Source organism: Epinephelus fuscoguttatus, linkage group LG12 (genome assembly GCF_011397635.1).
Source record: "Epinephelus fuscoguttatus linkage group LG12, E.fuscoguttatus.final_Chr_v1".
Taxonomy (NCBI): Eukaryota; Metazoa; Chordata; class Actinopteri; order Perciformes; family Serranidae; genus Epinephelus; species Epinephelus fuscoguttatus.
Genome location: NC_064763.1, coordinates 16,483,316 through 16,506,269, shown reverse-complemented (window position 1 = coordinate 16,506,269; position 22,954 = coordinate 16,483,316). Strand labels below are relative to the sequence as shown.

The following is a 22,954-nucleotide window of genomic DNA, read 5'->3' as shown; positions in this document are numbered from 1 at the left end:
TCCTCGGAAAAAAAATCCAGTTTTGTGACTGCTCTGCCTGTGGGGACGTTCTCTTCAAATGTGTTCAATAAATACTCTTTAAAAGGCCCATTAAGGAAAAATTAAAGACTTGGGAGCTATGATTTGACTTAATCCTGGTTTGCATATTTTATTTATTAACAGCAGCCAGTTAGATTAAATGACAGCGTGTGGCACGGCGGTTGACATGATTTCTGGCAGCAAATGTCATAAATGGGTCATGAGGCTACGGGCCTGTGTGCCCAGCGGAGAGCAATCCAAACTCTCGAGTACAAGCGTACCATGGAGACACAGCAAGCTGCAAAGACGAGACAAGGATGCAGTAATTAGAGCGCAGAGCGTACAACATAATGAAGGGAAGAACTGTTGAGTACATTTGTATATGTATTGTCTTTAACGCCAGTTTTATGTCTCTGCACAGCAGTTAAAAATGTATTTATTGGACAGATGGATGTTTGAAAGTGTCTCACAGCTCCAGCATGTGATGTTTTTTTTTCCCCAAATGCTGCACTGGCTGAAAAATAGGCACTGATAGCAGATTACAGAATCACAGTAATTTTGGTATTGATCACTGATTGATTGCAGTGTGTTGTGATTGCTGCACGCGGTGGGACTGCTTATTTTTACCACTAAATACAAGACTAAATTTGATAACCCGAGGGAGCTCAGAAACAGGCAGCTCAGAAATCTGGCCTGAAATGTGTTGACCAAAAGCTCTCCTGTTTAGCAGTCCGTCAGCCAACTCGGAGTCTAATAGGTGTTGCCATGGCAGAAGGCATCTGTGTGGAATGAGTAAGTAATAGCTCTGTTTTAGCTGAAGTGGCTCACACTGCCTCTTCACTTTCCCTGCGTCACAGCAGCAGCCGCAGCTCGCAGAGATTCTGAGAATTTGGGCGTGTATTATTGCTGGTTACTGCTGTGCAGCTTCTCCATTTGCAATGCTCTTTCATTAATCAGCATTAACAGTGTTCAATGGGAGCCCGTTTCATGTGGCGCTCCCGTGGGTAATGCTTCATCCCCTCTCATTTGTGGCGCAAAAATGAAGCAGAGTCTGTGAAAAGGAGCGTCTGATTAAAAACATTGGTTCTGTGCAATATGCAGGCTCTCTAAAAAAGATTATGATGAATATGTAGTGGCTTTTATAAGCTGCTGGCGAGTGTAGGTAATGAATATAAATACAAGTATTACTCACCACGGCTGCATCCTCACCAGGAAATGCACTGGAAATGGTTATGCCCCACAATAATGTGTAATTATCCTCTTTTATGATCAGTATTTTTACAAGCTACAGTGATCAAGTAGCAACTAGGTCACCTCATTTAGTGAGAGTCTGAGGGTATTACGTTTCCCCTTTTCAACTCACATCAAAGGCAACACGCTTGATCAGGGTGATTTCTTAAACATTACATATTTCTGTTTCATCTCCCCTTGACGGCGCTGTATCAGATAATTACTGTATTTTCTCTAATGTGGGGGATTTGATGAAAGAAGACAATAAGAGCTGCAATAACAGGAAACAATGTTTTAGAAGCAGCAACCTGTGAGAACTGCTCCTGCTGTTTATTTCAGACAAATTGGAGAAGTAAAATACATCTTTTTTGATCGGGGGGATTTGTACCAGACTCGGCACGTTTAGGACAGCACACGCTTTCGTGAAGATCAGATTTTAAAGGTTTTGTCTACGATATATAGTTGGTTTTAATATGGTGTTAAAACAGTCTTGTAAATATTGATAGTGTGCACGGCTTCATTTGGTGGCATTACTAATGTAACGTAAGGGCTCAACAAGTTGGATAAATGCTTTCATAATGTATCCCTCAGCTGAGTCAACAGGTACTAGAATAACCCTATTTCCAAAGGAGATGATCAGCAGATTTGAGTAAAAATATGACAACGTTTGCATTTATTATTGATTTTTGAGTTGTAAGTTTGAGGTACAGATGCAGATCTATTTGTGCACTGTGTCTGACGATTAGACTTTTTTATTTTTCGTCATCTTTTTTCCCATCGTCCAATCGGATGATTTGAGAGGCGGGCCTTCTGTGGTGGTCACGACAACAAGTTTACAGTTGGTAAACAATGGAGGAGAAACTGGTGGTACCCAGAGCTATACGGCTATACGGCGCCATGATAGACAGCAAGTTGTCAAACTTCCCCCGAGTCATCCTAAAATATGCCTGGAAATGGCATCATGGAGGCGAAGCTCCAGGACCAACTGGTGGTACTCCCCATGATCCACCCTCTTTTTTAGGGTCTCGTGTACCCACACAGCCTCTCATCCTCAGCCAGAGCTACAGACAGTACCCTCTGCCTCAACATCTTCATTGTGTTATACAAGTTAAATAACTTGACATTTATGGGTGAATACTTAAATGATTATTTTAACACCACGTTTTATGTGGTTATGAATTGTAACTCTCAGAACATGTTCACATGAGTACGTTTTTAATGTCAAACGACCTGTTTTGTCGTTAGGTTTGGAGGACTTGAAACACTTCGATGAGCTGTGTATACAGAAGGTTCAACTGAGGGAAGAAGCAACGTTTAAACTTATTTCAAATTGTTTTACTCAGTGACTAATAGTTATAATTATCTTGCACAGTGTCCCTGAATCAGTTGTTAAATACTGTCAGCAGCAAACTGTGAACGGTGGCGATAACATTAAAACCCAGATTGTGTTTGAGCTGTGTGCCTGTTCAGGCTGAAGAAGGGGAGACAGCTCCAGCTGAAAGTCAATTGCTTTCACAAATCATGGATGAGTGGTCGATGCACTGAGCGCAGGTTAGCGTAGCAAATGGAAACACCTCAGTGGGACTTCAGAATTTTTATCTGTCAAAGAAATAAATGGAACGATGTGGAAGATGTCGCAGGGACCTCAAACTTTTAACCAAATGTAAATGAGACACTTCAGAGAAAAATATGATTTGGGTAATGCTCTCAGCGAGTTTGTCCAGAGAAAGCTGTTGTTTGTCGGAGTGGTAATGCAGTGATCTCGTGGCGGGAAGAGAAAACCGGCACTGTGTTTTCCTGTAAACAAGGAAAAATCATTAAGATCCCCAGAGTTTTGCCTGCAGGAAGGCAGAAATTGGCACTCTTATTTTCATAACGGGACAACCTCCTACACAAGACTGTCTCATGCTCTCCATATTGTTAAAATATGAGGTTTAATACAGAATTTAAATGTTTTTTCTACTGTCCATGACCACAATGTATGAGTAAAGTTATCTTAGCCTCCAGTGTGGTCATTAATGAATTGTCTCGACAGCACAAAGCAGACAAACAAAAACCAAATATGTTAATAATTCATCTCTGTCTTCTGTTTCATGAAAACGAGACCATCAGATCAATAATCTCCATTGGCTCCACATGTCTGTGGAAGAGCCGCTTGTCTGCATCATGTGTCAGTGCAGGGGTCGGGCGTGGCTCTGTGGTCAAATAACCAGAATCAGAGTAATAACTGGGAACAGAGTGCTTTTGTTTTTCCTCTCTGCTATTTCGTATTCTGTCAGTGGACACCTTAATAGCACGTCTCGGTAAAGTCACAAAGGACAGCTGCCAGAACTCGTTTGTTACCCAGCTGACAGAAAACTTCAAATTATTCGTCCCTGATTTGGACAGCCTCATAGTTTAAGGTGGAAACCAGCGCTGTCATCAAGATACACAGTCAGAACAAAGCAGATTGTTCAGAGCCAAATGTTTTGTCATAAATGATCTAAATTCTGTATCAGTTTCAGCAGTTATGAACCAGGAAAGTGAATTTCTCACCATAAAATCTTCCGCTCCTCTGTAACCCTGCTTACTATCACAGCCACTATTAAACTCTTTTTAATATTTAACCTGTGCTGTTTAACATTGTCACATTTAGATGTGAAAAATTAAAATTCAAAACCCAACCTTTCTTTTAGAAATGGCAAAGCACTTGCTGCAGTGGAGCAGAGTTTGCATGTTCTCCCCGTGTCAGCGTGGGTTTTCTCCAGGTGCAAAGTCCAAAGACATGCAGGTTAACTGGTGACTCCAAATTGTCCGTAGGTGTGAAGGTGAGTGTGAATGGTTGTCTGTCTCTATGTGTCAGCCCTGTGATAGTCTGGTGACCTGTCCAGGGTGTACCCTGCTTCTCGCCCAATGTCAGCTGGGATAGGCTTCAGCCCCCCCCCCCCCCCGTGACCCCCAACAGGATAAATGGTTATGGAAAATTAATGTTATGGATCTATCTATGATAGATATCCAAACATCTGTACATCCCTCAACTAACCACCAGTGCTTCATGAACGGAAAGATCAACACATAGACGAATACATAGTCTGTGTAGTATTTTTATCTTTTCATCTGTGATAGATTGATGGATAGATGTATGTAGATAAACTAGCTCTCCATCTACATCAGGGGAAGGACAGGTATCCATACAGGTATCCTATCATTTGTAGTCACATAGACAGGGTAACCTAGATCCACAAAATATGAGTATTGAATGTATGAATATTGACAAGACTGTGAAATTGTGTCAATATGATACCTGGCAAATTAAAAATACAAAGTAAATCTCATATAATTAAGAACATGAGTTCAAACTGAACAGAAGTTTGGAGTGCAAAAATAGAGAAAAGGCGCTATAGGTGGCTCAGTTGTAACACTTCAAAAACGGTGCTTCAAAATAAAAGCTCTGTGCCAGGAATTCACATTACTTAAAAAAAAAAAAAAAAAAAAAAAAAAACAGTACATTTTTTACAAACAGACACATTTATGAGTCGCTGGCAGTCCTTGCTGATTGGATCCACGACCCACCTTTGGACCACGACCCACCAGTAGGGAACCACTGATTTAGGCAACAAGACAGTCATTCAGATCATGATTGGCCAAAAACCACTGAACACCACTGAAACATATCCAATCTCTGTGGAATTTCGTGGGTCACTCTTTGGCGGTATTGTAGTCGACTGGCCAGAAGCACGAAAGGATTGACCATGTGTAGCTACTTAAAGGAGCTATATGTAAGAAATCTAAAGCAAATAATCATAAAATCCTCCTAATATGTCACAGAGACTAAGGAATAATGTTCATATGACATACTGATCTCACCGACAACAATAGTACGGCCAGAATATTCGCATTTAAACAAAATATTTTCCGGTCCGCAAATCATGTTTATGTTTTGAATTTGTGTTTTGGCCTGTTGCGCCACACACCGCCATCTACCAGTCACGCAGTCGTGGCAGTATTTTGAATTTGAGTGCAGTAACCATTTTGGCCACATTCTTACATACAGCGCCTTTAAAAAGTCAGTGTTACAGATTACGCCGTGTTAGGTTGTGCCCCGCTCTGCCCTTCTCTTTTTTCTAGTTCTTACGAAACTATTTATTTTACTGTATTTAGCTTCAGTTTTCTCTTCTCTCAGCAGGCAGGTTTGAGAACATATACTTGTTTATTTTTGAATGGGTGGAACAAATGTATGTGCAGATGCTGCAGATTTATGCATCTGCATGTTTGTTTTATGTGTGCACTGTTTACACAAATGCACGTTCAGTATGTGGACATTCAAAATCTCTGTAGGCACTGTAAAGTTATGAATGTATGTATGTGTAGATTACTGTCGTGTGTGTATGTCTGTGTCTGTATTTAAGTTTGCAAGTGGGAGTGTACATGTTTGGAAGGTTACACACATGTATATTAGATTAATTGTTAATGTGTATTCCCTGGACGTATAATGCAAGAGAGGGATATGAATAATTTTTACAGTATGTTTTCTTCAATATGTTTCAAGTAAAGTGTGTGTGTGTGTGTGTGTGTGTGTGTGTGTGTGTGTGTGTGTGTGTGTGTGTGTGTGTGTGTGTGTGTGTGTGGTGTGTGTGTGTGTGTGTGTGTGCATTTATTCATGAGCGAAATAAATAATTAAAAAATTGGAAAAGTGCATCAGGCTGATCTTGGCCACTCTAGATAATTCTTGTAATTCCAGCAGACGTGCGGCAGCACGTTTCAGAAGTGTCCCAGAAACTAAAGAAAATACATGCAGAGTCTATTTTTTGACAGATCTGTGGCGTGTTGCACAGAACAGATCAATTTCTCCTGCGAACAGGCACTGTATGTTAAGTGTGGATATGATGTAATTATGAGGATTAATATATTTTTAATGACTAAAACAGCCAGAAATCTTTGATCCATATCGTTTATAACTGGACTTTAAACAGTATTAATTTTGTCTTTTTTCCACATAAGTATAAGATCTCCTTGGAGATCAAACTTTTCTACGTATGTCAGATTTTGAGCCACAACAAAGGCCAAAATGTGGCCAGCAACAGATGGTAACTCTTGATGATTTTAGCCAGACCAATTTCCAGAAAACTTGCAGCCCTGACTGGCTGGTTAAGCAGAGTGAGGAGTCAGCAGTCAATGACAATTAAAAAACAGTCAGTAAAACAGGTTTTATAACAATTATGAATTACTGCAACTAGGAGAGGTCCTTTAGCGTACAGTCATAAATTTGCACAAAAAATATGAGGCTGATTGGTCCAGTAGTTTGTGGGTTAAGCTGTTGAAAGAGAGATACACACAGAAAAGTTAATTTTTAAAGACATGTACTAATAAAACATTGCAGCACTCATTATTTCCCACTCAGTGTATTTCAGTCCCTGAACACCTGAAATAACATGAGAGGGATAATGAGTGGTTTCCAGGTTCAACCATTCTTCCCACTGAAGTGTCCTTGAGCAAAAAAAAAAGTGAATCCCTACCAGCTCCAGAGTCCCTGTTCTGTAGCAAACCCTGACCTGCCTGCAGTGCAGTGTGTTCTCCCTGAGGAGCTATGGGTTGTGGGAGGAGGATTTCACCCCCTGAATTAATAAAGTGCCATAATAGGAAATCCAACTGTATTTAATTTGTTATTTATATGAAATCAAATGCCCTAGTAGTTGCGTCTAATCTAGTCTAAACGTTTTCACAAGGCCTGTGAACCAAATTTGGAAGCTTTCTGACGTCAGTGGTTAATAATACTGTAAAATGCCCAGTGGGCGCAGTATAAAGCATGGTAGATTGTGATTTTACAGAAAGTGTTAGTGAACACTGTGACCTATAGTGGTCCAAGCCTTTTGGTCTCATGTATCACTGCGCTGTCATCTTCATTCATCTCTGTTATTGATTCATCTGTGGAATTGCTTTTGCCATGACGCAATACAAGGAGGAGGACTGCTGCACACAGAGGGCGCTCACCTCTGACCTTGCACATAAATCACAGCCTCTAATAAAATTGACTCGTCCCATTTCTTTTTCCCTCGCCATTTCCTGCAGGGTCAAAGCCAAGAAAGGGGTGAACCTGCTGGAGACCAAGTCGAAGAACGCCCAGTGGAAGGTGGACTGGGAGGTGCAGTCTGGCGCCAAGCACTCCATCACCACCATCGATGTGAACAAGAACAAAGCAGTCAAACAGGGGTAAGTCAACAGCCCCGGGCCTAAACACACTGCATCTCTCTAACCAACTACCGCAGCTGCAGCTGTTGATTCCTGCCCTCGCTCCTGCCACACAAAGACAACGATATTTGTCTTCCCAAACAATGGACAAAAGGTCTCCAAAAAGGTTTCCCTGCATAAAACAGTCATAGTTCACTCTCTGATTAAAGGCACCTTTTAAAAGCATACACCACTCTTTGTTAATGCCCCAGGAGCTATAAGATAAAATACAGCCTTGGCCCGCAGCAGTGACTAAAGCGCCCTCTGCTTTATAGCACAAAGTTAAATGAATGGAGATATTATCTGCCTAGTCTCACTACATCTGCTGTTAATTCAGTCTTCGTGGAGTGATGAGGTAGACAATTTTGACTGCGGGCATTAAAATACCTTTGAGATGAGATCTTGTCTAAGAGCAGTAATTATGCCAAGTTCCTCAAAGGAGTAAAAACACCTAATCACAGTCCTGTAGTGTCTGACGGGACTGTAATGGACTCTGTCTGGGCAGATTCTACGGTAAATGCAACTTTATGGTAATAGTGAAACTGGAGTTGCTAAGTGATTTGCAGGCTTAATGCAGTCTAAATGGTGTATAGCCTATTAATCGTTTGCTAGGCTGCTTTTAGGAATGCAGCTAAATGATTTGACCAGTAAATATAGGCAGGAACACGTAGAGGCAGCTTAAAGGCTCAGTTCACCCAAAATTAACACAAACATGACAAAAAATGTGGTGTGGCAAGCATAGTGTCGGAGGCATATCTGCACCGCATTCACCAGAATAAATGTTGGCATTGTACGTTTCTGAGAACTATATGTATGGAACATTGTGGAATGGAACATGGTTATGGTTAAGTAAAGATCAGTAAAGATGTTTGGGCTTTCAATACCCATTTTCGTGACACAATCATGGCTGGAAACACTGCCAATGTCTTGTTAAAAAAGCACACACTTTTGGTTGTAAATTATGGCCAGAAATTTGCTCATGTCCTGCTAAAAATGTCATGCTTTTGGTGGCTCAGTTGCCACTGAAAATGCCACTGATGTCTTGCCAAAACATAATCTGCTTTTGCTGCCACAATTGCTGCTAGAAATGCACCATTGTCTCAGTAAAAAAACAACTTGCTTTAGGTGGCACAAATGCCACTGGAAATGCCACAGCTAAAAAACATCTGCTTTTCATTGCCAAATTATGGCTGGACATTTTGCTGACATCTTTCTTAAAAAAAACATCCCCTTTTGGTTCCACAATTATCAATGGAAATGCTGGCAATATCTTGCTAAAAAAAAAATATATATATATATATATATCACTTTTGGTGGCACAGTCACTGCCGGAAATACAAACCATGTCTCACCAAAAAACACTTGCTTTGGCAGCATATTTGCTGCTGGAAATGCACCATTATCTTGATTAAAAAAAAACTTGCTTTAGGTGGCATAAATGCCCCTGGAAATGCCGCAGATGTCTTGCTAAAAAGCACCCGCTTTTGATGGCTAAGTCACTGTTGGAAATGCAAATGATATCTCACCAAAAAAACACCCACTTTTGGTGGCACAATTGCTGCTGGAATTGCCACCTAACTATCGCTAAAGAACACCTGTTTTTAGTGGCAAAGTCACTGCAGGAAATTTTGCTTATGTCTTGCTAAAAACACTCACTTTTGGTGGCAAAGTCAATGCTGGAAATGCAAACGATGTCTCACCAAAAAAACCATACTTTTGCTGCAACAATTATTGCTGGAGATGCACCAATGTCTCAATAAAAAAAAATTGCTTTAGGGTGCACAAATGCAGCTACAAATACTGCAGACATCTCACTAAAAATCACCTGTACTTGGTGGCACAGTCACAACTGAAAATGACACCAATGTCTCACTGAAAAGCACCTACTTTTGATGGCAAAATCACAGCTGAAATGCCGCCGACCCCACTAAAAAAACACCCAGTTGCAAGGCTGCAGTGGTCTGAAGTTGGGCAGCTGTCTCACCTAGCTGTTGTGCCATCCCCCATTCCCTCCTCCTCCCAATTACAAGGTCAGGTCATTTGCATGTAATCAGAATCACTTTAAAAACAATGATATCATACATATGAAACATACAAATGTAACATATCTGTAGTTAGCAGAAATATACAGTGCCAACATTTTCTTCCAGCAACAGGGCTGGTTTCTGCCTCCACTCTGATACAATGGTGATAAATCGAAGATTAGATGGAAACTTTGGATGCAGTAAAAAAAGATTATATTTCAAAAGTTGAACAGCATTATATTTTACCGTAGTCTCTTTGCACAGTCTTTTAGGGACTATTTCTCTGGTAGAAAGTGTTCTAATGAAAACTATCGACAATAAAGTTTGTGGGTTATTCAGAATAACTAAGACAAAGCTTTTGGACTTGCTGCATTGATAAATGCTGGGACCAACACTTAGAATTACTTTCACCTCGATTGTACTGAAGTGTTGGCAGAACTCTGAGTCTGCAAATAAAGACAAAACTATCCAAATGGATGCCAGTTTAGGTCGGTGAGAATATAGGTTTCTCCTTGTGTTTTGGGACTTTGAGTGAACCGATCCTTTAAACAGCTGCTCGCACATTACCCCAGTGGACATCCATCACAATTTGTTTGTAGTTTTTTTTTTTTTTTTTTAACATGTGTGCAGTTTGGCCTGCTGTTGGGCTAGTTCCACTGAGGAAAAGCAACTAAAAATTTACAGCCATAAATCACAATATGTGATGCGTTCAATTCATTAAGAACTGAAGCACTGGGAGTTAGGCTGGTTATCACCAAGCCTCGGAGACATTAGCAACTGCTGGTCTAAATATTGGCATCCCAATGGACTCCCTCATGGCTGGGGAGAAAGAGAATAGAGAGGAAGAAGACAGAGCGGCCTTACCTGAAAAGGAAATCCAGCATTCCTCTCTTGTTTACCTCTTAGCGCCTTTGTGGCAGCCTTTCTTGCTATATTTAGTGACCCATGTCATGTAATCTTTGCCACCCTGTCACCATGTGTGAAATGTCCAGTAGGGGGTCAAGCATGGATAGAGAAACAACGTGTCACGCTGCATTTTGTCAAAAACCCAGTCAATTCTGTGACCACCTAAAGCCAAACAGCCCAACAATAGGCATCTGAAATTATAAAGAGTGGTGTCACGGAAGAATTCATGTTTTAATGCTCCTTTCCCATCAAATTGATTGAGCGTGAACGTAAAATCTTTTTATATAAAAAGCACTCATGCCTCTGGAGATTTTCTTGTGGAAATGTAGTGTTGTGAAATTGCTTCACATTATGAGTATTTTAGGTTGTTTGAAGGTCTGCATGAAGTCTTTATTTGTATCAAAACGGAGTGAGTTTCAAGGAGGTTTAAGTAATATATTCCAACAAAACATCATCTAGGTAATTTAAGATTTGTGCTGCACTCTGTTTTGTGTCACGGGCAAAAACATGCAATGCTATTTATTGCTGTGGGAAGTGACTTCATCAGAGAAATCATGAGGGCACCATGAAGCTGATTCCTTTTCCTGAGCTGCAGTGGTGTCAGTTGCCTTAACTTAAAGCAGCTCTGCATATGTTTTTATGTGATGGTTGCATTGAGAGAACGAAGTTGATCAGTCTGAGCAGTTCAGATGTTACATTTCATCCACATATAATGCGTCCCATTCTTCCACAGTCACTCTGATCCTACACACAGTAGCTTTAACCACATTTTAAGAACATTAATTTAGGCGCAGAAAACGCTCATTGGCGGTTAAAAGAGTCAAAAGTGTAATTTTTAGACAGCAATGACAGGTAACCTATTTTTTCATTAAGTATGAGGACTTGTTGCCTGTGGGCAGCCTTTTTAAATTTCACTTAAACAGAAAATAATGTTTGCATATATTTCAGACTTCAATATCTTCTCAATTTAATTGCCAGAATACAGCTTTCAAGATTTAAGGAAGCCACAAAGTGGTAAATATTTCCCATTGCTGCTCTGTTTATAAACAATAAATGTGCCACTCATGTTACATGTATTTTTATTTGGGATGCACCAGATTATCAGCAGATATTTGCCTTGTTGACTGCTGTTGGCCTATCGGTAAATAAGATGACACTCACCGATGGCAGTGGTCGATGTTTTTCTGTTGTGTCACAGGCAGGGCTTGAGACCATTAATCCTTGTAGGAATCTCTGTTATGTCCGATGTGTCTGGGAAACTCTGTAATATTGCGATCCTGAATTTGCCTCGAGTACTTTCAAAAAATTGAACTTTTGCTGTGAACTTCGGAGAGACTGGCTGACGGTGTGCTAACTTAGCTAACTTCTAGTTTTAACACATCGTAAATCTGAGTAATGTGGTTATACATTATATACAGTCAGATGGTCATTATGACTCATCCAGCCATTCATACACACAGGGCTGACACATAGAGACAGATAACCATTCACGCTCAGATTCACACCTAAGGACAATAAGAGTCACCAATTAACCTGCGTGTCTTTGGACTGTGGGAGGAAGCTGGAGCACCCAGAGGAAACACACACTGACATGAGGAGAACATGCATTTTTTTTTTTTGTTTTTCATGTAAACGAAAGGTTGTTTAATAAATTTCTGTGCTTGAATTTGTGCTCAAAGGGTGTAATGAAAGAATGATGTCTTTGAAACGGATTTCTTTGTTTCCCTGTCACAAACAGGGGACTAAATAACAACCAAAAGTAAATAAACAACAACAACAACAACAACAACATTGGTATCAGCCAAGAATATCACAATCGGTTCATCAATACTTTTATTGGCTCACAATGAATAAGTTAATGTGGATAGTTTCTGTTATCACCGTTTCAGCACCTTCATTTCCCTGCAGCTTTCTTTTTGATAATATTCTCCTTTGTTTTATCTAAAAGAGATTCCAAACCTGTTTTCTTTCGTTTGAGCTGATGAGCTTTTACTGCAGGATGTTCAGCAGCCTAGCTCAGAGACTTTACAGTAATGAGCCCCCCAAAAACACACGAACTCTCAAGACAATTCTTCCCCTAATTACCCAATTCAATGCAGTAATAAGCAGAATTCAAATATGTTTTCTAAGTTCAATAATTGTTCTCATTCATATGTCTTTTAGTGCAAAATTTAAGCAGCAAACAAGTAACTGCTTGCTATTTAAAGCCCCCGCTCCTAACACATGTAACCCCCTCCATCTCCCCCCCTAAAAAAAAGACAAATATAAACATCAGCATCATTTTGCATCTCATTGGTGAATACATCTGAGTACCAGTTCTGTTTGAACAGCTGGTTTTGTTTACTCAAAATTACCTGAAACTGAGGAAATGAGGTGACAGTGTTTTCCCTTCGGGCCGTATTGTTGATCTCTTCATCACACTCCTCTCTTTATTATTCTCTACTTATCTTGGAGTTCCTCTTCATTGGATCACTCTCTAGTCAGCGCTGGAATTATTCAGCCCATTTATTCTCCTGTAACCGCCCATCTGGAACAGTCCCATTCTAGCAGCGGCTTGTTGATAACACCACATGAACCAATGCATTATTGATCGTGGTCAATGGCTTTCAGATGAATAATGTTCTTTAAAAAGCTGTGGCATTACCACTGTCGCAGTCAGGACAACAGAAATAACCGATCATTTATGAAATGAGTCTCATTTTTGTGGTCTGAATAATTCAGTGTTAAAACGGGGGATGAAACAGGAAAAAAAAAGATTCACAGCTCATTTTTAAGTGCCAATATTGACTCCCAACAAAAACTTGTGCAGGACAGACGTGGACTGACAAGCACACTTTCATTTCTTTTATCCCGTTTTCAAAGCTGCTCCGTCGTCACTGATGTTTGCCCATTCTGAAGTTGCATGAAAAAAGAAAATGGGTTTCTTTTTAGTGCAATAGATGTTCTCAAGGGGCTGTTTACATAGATTGTTTCCACACCCAAGGGAGAATCTTTTATTACAACAATATGTGTTTTATTTTGTAGGTAAGTTTTGTAGACCAAAAATTGGAAAAATGTTGTGCAGAGTGGGGAGCGCAGCAGACAATGGCTCAATTTTAGCAGTTTTTCAGTAATTTGAACTATTTTTTGATCAATAAATGTCTTTGTTGGTTACTTTAAACTTTTTAAAAACAGTTCAGTGTTTTGGGAAATGCATTTATTTGCTTTCTTTCTTAGAGTCAGATGAGACGATCATCAACCCCATACCTGTGTGCTGAAGGAATACTTTGCTAGTTTTCTTTCTTTCTTTTTTTATGATTAACGTTTTATTAAGTTTTAAGGAGACATGGGAACAAACAGAAAGCAAGAAATGAATTAGTATATACATGTGTAACTTAACACAGAGGATTAAGACATACACTAAGAAAAAGGGGAGGCTGTGTCACAAATGGAGCCAAATAAGCAAAAGCGTGATGTAAATGAGCGTATGTGTACATGGAAGGGAGCTAAGCCATAGATTCTTAAAGGGCCATTAATGTAATCAAGAACTCTTTCCCATTTCAAATACTGTTTAATGCTGCCCAGCAGAGAGAAGGATACTTGTTCACATGTTGCCAATTTACAACCAGCTTTGTAACAATGTGGATAATATGTGTAAATTAACTGAGGTAAACTTCCCTCCATCTTACCAGCACCCAGATCTCCCTGCTCATCTCTCAGCTCAAATCTGATTTGAGCTCTCTGTGGCTCGGACTAAGCATTTTCACATGCCTGCCACCATTACAGAGTATAGAAGCGGATCGAGAGAGAGAGAGAGAGAGAGAGAGAGAGAGAAACTGTTAAACTATTAACTTTTATTTTGTTGCCTATTTCTCACCTAAAATGTCTTCAGAAATATATTTTAGTGCACTGTTTGGCTGTAAGATGAGAATTTGTGAACAGGAAGTGGGCGCCACAGTGTTTCCTGTATAATAAAAACAGATGCCAAAAATACTGAGGCTGAATCCAAATGTCCACCATCTGGACTTGTGGACTGAGCCCTCACTGACTTCATTCTTACATCCATGTATCTTGTTTCTCACTCACAAGCAGGGCTGCCCCCAACTAAGAATTTTCCTAGTCGACCAATAGTCATCATTTAGGGCCATTAGTCGACTATTCGCCCGCATATTTAACATATTAATTATTAAATGATATATTTAGGGCGGGGCAACACAATGGTTTGAGTTGAAGGTGTGAGAAAGAATAGTGTCAGTAACATTGTTAACACTGTGCTACATTACAGAGGAATACAAAAGCGTACTAATGAACCTTCATTAATATAGGCCTATATTTTATCTACAAGTGCACGTCACACACTGAGCGAGCCGCCTGTTAATGACGCTGTGGGCTAATGGGCATGTAGCTACTTCCATGTTTCAGATGATACGTCATGTTTGTAGTCGACCAATGAAGATGAGTTTACATATCACCTTGGGTTCGTCCTTCACCTTCTCAAAATGATCCCACACTTTGGATTTCCTGCCCGACATATTATTAACTAGCCTGTGGAATAACCGCAGGTACCAGCCCTGGAAATTAACCTGACTCCTGTCTGACTGCTGAGCGTGGCCTCTTCCTGTGTCTGTCCTTTCAAATTAAAGTCCCACATGGTCCACTCATATAGGTTTTGATTATTTTGACAAGGCACAGCTCCTAATAGTTTCACAATTGTTTTTTTTTCTGCGACTAAGCGATCAATGAAATCTTCATGACTAATGACCTTTCTGGTCGACTGAAGCTTGGTCGGGGGCAGCCGTACTTACAAGTGTGTGTGCAACAGCCTGACATCATGTCTACACAGGAGGCGCAGTGTGACTAGCACATTAGCAGAGCAGCAGCTTCCATTTGTGTCGACACATGATGCATTCAAGGACAGTATTAAGAATAGGTCACTGGTAATTTAGCAGAACTCAGAGCCCAATAAACAGTCACTGTGGTGGTAAATGGAAGAAAATAGACGACAGTTAATTCCTCTGCTCAGTCCATCTTTACCATGGCACAGGTTGGGACATACAATAAGTGGGCACAAGTCTTTGTATACAGATCTCAGTACAGGCACAGTGATACAAAACCTGGCAACCTCACTGTGATGACAAGACTCTAAGAAGCTACGCACATTCACTGTGCCAACTGTTGTTCACCAGAAAAACAGTTCCAGTGCGTAAATCCCCATAAAACTCTAATCCCCCTAACTTTATTTCAGTGAAGCATCCTTATACTTTGCTTTAAATGCTTTTAAAAATCATTGTTGTAGACTAAAGTGCTTCAGATTTTATATTATGGACTTAAGCACGGACCATTCTCTGTTCACCATCTCTGTTCTTCGGCTGTTGTAATTCTGCCTCGCGGTGCTTTGATCCGATGAACTCTCCCTGTTAATCAGTTCAAACAGACCTCTGATCAAAGAATGAAATCCCCCTGAGCTCACAAAAAGCCCCAAGCTACAGCTTTTAAAAAATATACTTTGTGCTATACAGACAGTACATCATTAACGTAATGGAAACGAGAGCGGACTTTCTCGAGTCATGTTTACTTCCCCTCTCTCCTCCTCTGGTATGAAATCACTCATTTAAGCTTTCACCGCCCACTGCTTTTTAGAAAATACCTTAATGCTGAATTTTACTTATATGACTGTTTTCTATACTAGTAGCTACAAATCTGAAGCAAACAGTCACATGAAATATTTAATCTGTTCATTTAAATTATGGAACACAATGGAGGACAGAAAAGCCTAATAAACATTTCTTTATGCTGATAATTCCTTGTTTTCTCTGAAACCTTAAGAACGGGACTCAAGTGACGTTAATTAGCAAACACATACATTATTTAGTATTTTGATGAGAAGGTCAATCCTATTGAGACGCCCCAAGGAAATACAATAAAACAAACTGTAACACAGCAGCTACAAGAGCATAGGAGAGGAAAATGCTCATCAATTCAAAGGGACAGTTCAACCCAAAATCAAAAATACATACATATCGTTCCTCTTACTTGTAGTGCTGTTTATCAGAGTAGATTGTTGTGGCGCCGGTTGCTGAGCATTGGAGATATCAGCTGTAGAGATGTCTGGGGGATATAATGGATATAATGGCTTGTGGTGCTCAAAGAGCCAGAAAAATACATCTGAAAAACGCAGCAGCAATGTCTCTTTCTAGAAATCATGACTCAGTTACTCAAGCACCTTGGTTTCACTCTGAAGCTGCTGGGTCAGTGACTTCCAACGTCAGACACTGACGAAAAAAAGCTGTCCTTTTATGTCCTTTACGCAACTGGTCGTGAAACATGAAACTGCTCACAATTTCTGGAAGGAGACATTGCTGTTGAGTCTTTCAGATTTTTGGGGGTTGGTGCTCGTTTTCACTCCCATCTCGTCAAATACCAATGCTTGGCCAGTGGCCCTTGGCAGCAGACACCGACACACAGAGGCACCCTTAGTGGCGGTATTAGATGCACTGGGTGGTGGCTGTTTCTCATGCTGCAGGCAGTTATTGTAGTTTAAAGAGTGAAGAAGTCCTCATAGGGGTGAGCAGGAGGTGTAGTGGATGGGTCATACAGCATTACAACATGATGTGCTAGTTTATGTAGCATGCTACGCTAGATACATGTGTCACGTGACGTTACATTACTTTAGTAACAAGCGTACTTATTTTAAACCAAACATGGTGTTTTTTTCTAAACCTAACCACGTACTTTTATTGCCTAAACCTGAAGGAGTAAACCTAAAAATATTGTGCTGTATGTTTATTTTGAAAAGCCTGTATGCATCTAACAAGCTGAAACTCTTCATGCCCTGTGAAAACAGGAATGTATTTGAAAAGACACATTGCATGTAACAAGTGCAGACTGACATGCCATCCCTGAACGTCCATAACTGACACAGGATGATACCTAGCACATCCTACACCTGTAGGGCCAGTGATTATGTAGGGTCACAGATAATGAGGAAATACAGTGAGTGCTGGACGGAGCAGTGAGTGACAACAACCCCACCCACATTTAAAGGTACTGTTTGTGGTGGAAACACTAAACGGACCAAGGGTGTAGGTACCATGTCTGAAGGGTAACTTTTGGTTCCGAAGGGAACATACAGAAGGTGTTTGGTGGAAACGAGGCTTATGTTTGAGAGATGGCAGACATCTCTATGGCTAATATCTCTAACACTCACACCAAAACAATGTAGACTGATAAACAGCACTACAGGTAAGAGGAAAAATGTGTATTAAAACTGTCCCTTTAAGTTAAGACTGTCGTAGGTTTGGTTACTGTTATTGTTGTGAATGTAAAGAGATAGAAACCCAAAACGAGAATCAATGAGGATTCTGATAAGGTCGTGTGCAGACAGATAGTGATTTGATATTTCTCCTAAGTCTGATCTAAAACCCATGTCAAAATGTCAAGTGTGGAAATGTCATTTTCCCCCTTTTTTTTACACAATTTACTCTGATAAAAACATGCCCCCTAACCCAGATCAGTGCATTGTGAACATCATTTTTCCTCCCCTCCAGGGTGGTGGCAGTCGACACTGTATTGAGCGGCTGTACATGTACTCACTCCAGTGGGCCATATTGATGACAGCTTTAGTGTGTCACAGACAGACGGGGGTGTTTGTTTTCAGTGAGTGATGTCGAGACAAATAGGCTGAGATCTCATCACGATGTTCCTGAGAGGAGCCTTTTGTGGGTGGAGGCTCGTACAGATAGTTTGATGCAGCTTTCATTAAAAGGCTCTCAGACTGAATGGTGGGACGGGTCTCTGCTTTTGTGAAGGACAGACGGCGAGCGCCCGGCTCTCAGCTTAAAGGTGAGGTCTGGGTGGGATGCTTCTCGTCACGGGTGGAGAGAGATTTAATTTGCCCCTTCGCCACCAGTGAGACAGTTTCATGTAAGGCTTGTTGAACCTGAGGATTACAAACCCAACAAGCAGGATTTTCATAACAGGAGGGCTGTTATCGCTGCTACATCACTGGCATGTTTGCAGTGAGATCCCAGCCAAAGTGTTTGGTATTTTCACACTGCAGAGAGGAGCATGAGAGGGAATGCTGAAATATTTCACGTGCACGGCCACCAGAGCAATCAGGTTATCTACCAAAAGCTATTGATTGGTCAGAAGCAAATCTGCAGCCACTGCAGTTACGCTTATTTGAAAGTGAGAGGCAGGCCCAAATTTGCAATCCCCTCGCACGAGCTCGACACTCTGGCCTTAAAATAGAAGAAGAAAGCTAGCTAGCGAGATTAGGGAGCAGTGATTGTTTATTGACAAGACCTGCACAGTGTTTTCATTCAGAGGCGATCACTGATTAATTCACTGCATATGATAACTCCGTCTAAGTAAGCAGGAATACCATTAGAAAACTGTCACTTCTCATCCGTTTTAACGTCTCTCTTAACAACAGAGCCGTGCATAAGTGGAAACACGTATAGGAAAATAAATAAGTCTAACGTCAGGTTGGATTTTTTTCAGTAATGCACAAATAAATGAATTATTATGTCTGGCATGAGGCTTTTTCCGCTACATCAGCGAGACAGTCCGACTCTGTTTCCTATACAAAATACATTTGCCAAATAGTTTTTGGTGGAAATGTGATCACCGTCTGGAAAACACTCGACGGAAAACATTGTCCAAACAGGAAAAGTGACATTCTTATACTGTACAGGAGTCATAATGAGGAGGCTGGGCTGTATGGCCTGGTGTTGTTATGTTTAAGGCTATAAAACACTTGGTTATGGTCAGGGAAATATGAGGGAATCTGTTAAATATTTAATAAATCAGTGCATTCTGTCCAGTGCTTTCAGTTAGTTTTATCGTTTTTAATAATTAACGAATATATAAAAAGATTTATGGAAATCAATTCAACTAGTGAGCAAAATGCCTTGCCATCCATGTAAGTAAAAGGAAATCATCATATTTAAGATTAAAAAAGACACAAGGTTAAAATTGACCATTTACCATAAATCTTACAGTGTCATCGTACATTAAACATTAAAGCAACATCCATAGAGTTTAGACTGTAAAAGAAATGTTAGGGTGCTTTCACACCTAACCTGTTTGGTTCGGTTAAAAACAAACTCAGGTGCGTTTGCATGGTCAGTACGGTTCATTTGGGCTGATGTGAAAGCTGTCAATCGAACCCTGCTGCGGATCAAAGAACTGAACCAAGACCACACGAATAGGTCGGTCACGGTCCGCTTCTAAATGGATGCTGGTGCGGTTTGTTGGTGGTGTGAAATAAAACGAACCAATCACAGGATTTTAAGATAGTAGCTATGTTATTTTAGCAACAGTTAAACCAATAATAAATACATCTTCTGATCGTGAAATCTGTCCAGGTCATGGTAACACATATGCATGCCAGTGACTGTATTTTCCCTGATTAAAAAGCTGTTAAAACTGCCGTCATTGTGTTCGACCCTGTGTACTTTGTCTGATCATTAAGTCCATTAAAATCTGTGTGACAGCATATAGCAAGAAAACAAATTAAATGCAATGAAAGTTAATGCTAAGAAGTTGGTTTCAGTGTCAGTATTTGTCATTGACGTGCATCAAAACATTGTTTTCTAGTTGGCGCCGCGCCTCGTCAAACTGTATGGTTTGACTAAAATGAACAATGACAGCAATATAGTCCACGATGAGCAGCGCTAAAATCAACCTGCGTAGTTGTCCCTCCATTGTGACATTAGAAAATGTCACATTTATCTTGCAAGTGTACTCTTCAGCATTTTGTTTACTTCCTGGATTTTTCCCACATGAAAATTCTGACCAATCAAGAACAGCTTTCTCACACAAGGCATTTGATCTGGTCCTCCTGTAAATGCTGCCGTGAGAACATGAACCAACTCTAGGCAATTATACAACTTTGAAACAAAATTTGTCCCTGATTCGGACCAAAGGAGACGAACTCTAGGTCTGAAAGCAGCCTAAAAGATGGTTGCAGGGTCCATATTTTTCACTGACAGTTTAAGCTACGTGGTAACTTCTGTGTGAATAACTTTTGTCATATTTGCTGAAACTGTCACTATTATAAGAGGCAGATAGTCTGTGTTCCTTCTCCTTCTCCTGTCTCTAATGGCATTCCCCAGAATCTACCGCGGTACACCGAAAACAACCAGTCAGAGCTGAGGATTCTCTAACACAGCTAAACAGTACACTAAAATATATTTCTGAAAACATTTGAGGCAAGAAATAGGAAATACAGTAACAGAATCTTGATTCATATTTGAACAGCGCTGCCTAGTTTGACAGTTTGACCACAGTTCAGGAGCAGCATTCGACATGATTGACAGCTGCATTAGAGACTCCTTGGCTCTGGTTGGCTGTTTTCATTCATGTGTGATGAGACCATTAGAAGTACTGCGAGGAGGCAGAGAAATATGATTTCTTTCACAGATCATCTGTCTTGTGTACTGCTGTGTGGATGTAGTGAAAGTTTCAGCAAATATGACAAAAATATATTTTTATAAAACTTTTCTGGATAGTTTGAGGACAATAACATGACAAATAAAATGACAAAAATAATCTTAACTCAAGGCATGCCACAGAAGAGCCTGTTAAGTGGGGTTGGGTTAAAATTATTCAGTCAAACTTTTATTTCTAAGGTTAAAAATGAACTTTTTTGTTCTTTATTTGTAGACACATTCAGTACAGGTGGATTAACATTCTCAAAAATATGAATTTGCTATTTTAATTGAACATGAACAGACTTTTTAAGAAACAGGGTTGAGAGAATCAAGTTATTTTGCTCCATTTGAGGCTATTAAAGATGTTTGTGTCTGCTGCTTGAAAATTAAATGTTGACTACCAAGGGTAATAAAAAGCAGGGCGTTTAACGTTGGGTATTGATAGATCATTAGTTAGACTCAAATAGAGCAACTTAATCCAGGCGTCTGAAAATCCATCTAGTTTCACAGATGTAATATTTGTATTCAGGGCTTGTTACCAGACCAAAAAAAAACAGTTTATAAAAGGATTATGGCACTAACAGATTAAATTGCAGCATGAGAGAATGATTCATTTTGTAATATGCTTTAGCAGAGTTTCAGCTCTTTCACCTTGACTTTATTTAATAAAGAAAGGTGTGAACTGAAACCACTTATCATAATGGCTGGAAATTGTATTAACCGAAACCACTAATAATAATGGTGGATTGTTTCTTGACAGCTTTTGTGTTTACATCAAACGTTGAATATCATTACAGTCGCTTTTGCTGCTTATTTTTCACATCAAACAATGAAATGAATGAGAGATAAGAATGGTAACAATGCAAATAAGAAGAATGGAAAATAAGCTGGTTAGTTCAGTCAATCTGTGGTTGGACCCAGAGAAAATTGCTGTAGTAATCATTAAAGGTTTTTTGTTATCTTGTGGGACATCCAATCAACATATTAAAAGTATACCATTATATACTTAGTGGATCAAGGTAAATTCAGGGCTTGAAGTTTGGGGCAATTATGTCACAGCATCACAGAAAGAAGTGCATATCTCTGCTTCTGAACATGATATTTTCATACAATTTATGCCTAAAAATTAGTTTTTGAGGATGTTCTTTCACATGTAACCATCAGATACTAACCATCCAATTTCCCATAATGTTTTCAAGCATTACAAATAGAAGTTTCCACTATTGCCCTGTATGTGTTTCCATCCCATCCAATGCAGGATTTATACTCCTGTGTTGAATGGATTCCGTACCTATGCCGTAGCCAGAATTGTAACTACAAGTCGCAGCGACACAGCAACGCAGACCTCCTGTCTATTTCTGTAAGCTGAACCCATTTCCCTCAGTGGAAACAAAGCTTTTATTTACTTTAATTTCACAGATAAGAAACAATAAATTGTGAAGACAATAAAGCCTCCACAAAAATAGCATTTTAAGTCTTGTGTGTGATTTATCCTGGCTTTATATGAGCAGAGGAAATCTCTGCTTGTTGCTAGGCTAATTTATACAATGTAAAATGCCATAGGTTTGTGCTAATAACATTAGCATGTTATATTTGTTTAGAAAACATGTTAAGTTTAAGACAGTTGTTTTGTCAGTGAACCTTGTGAGTTGTAATGGAGCCAAATTTTGTAACGCTACCTTTGTTAAATGTTGCTGTTGTCCCTTGCTTCATATGAGTAGAGGAAAAAGTCTACTAGCTGCTAGGCTAATTTATACAATGTAAAATGCCATAGGCTTGTGCTAAAAACATTAGCATGTTATATTTGTGGGGAAAATGTGTCCAGATAAAGACAAGTGTTTGTCTGTGTTTGAAATTGTCTGTGTTAAGCCATGTTTAATGTGTGTTTTGAATCAACTAAACTTTACAACACTTCACAGAAACCTCTGCCACCCGCTAGTGTTTTGGAGGTGTAACTGCAGAGTGACACAGACACACATGCTCACACCGGCGTAGGCTACGGTGTAGGGTCTGCCGCACAAGTATAAATTCCCCTTACGACGTACAGGATGTCTTTTTCTGGTACATCATCATGAGGCACAGTGTTCCATATTGCTTTTGCAATTTATTTAAATTTAAATAAATTGTTTTAAGTGGATGAAAAAATAAGATGAT

General features: G+C 39.9%; 1 protein-coding gene across 2 annotated transcripts in view; it reads left to right on the top strand.

The window, feature by feature from the left end:
* Window positions 1–22,954, top strand: part of tmem132e (transmembrane protein 132E) — a 556,143-nt gene that overhangs the window by 454,783 nt on the left and 78,406 nt on the right. For both annotated transcript variants that reach the window (XM_049591246.1, XM_049591245.1), the window contains exon 3: window positions 7,297–7,437. In XM_049591246.1, the coding sequence (XP_049447203.1) occupies window positions 7,297–7,437 (141 nt within the window). The remainder of the gene's footprint in view (window positions 1–7,296; window positions 7,438–22,954) is intronic.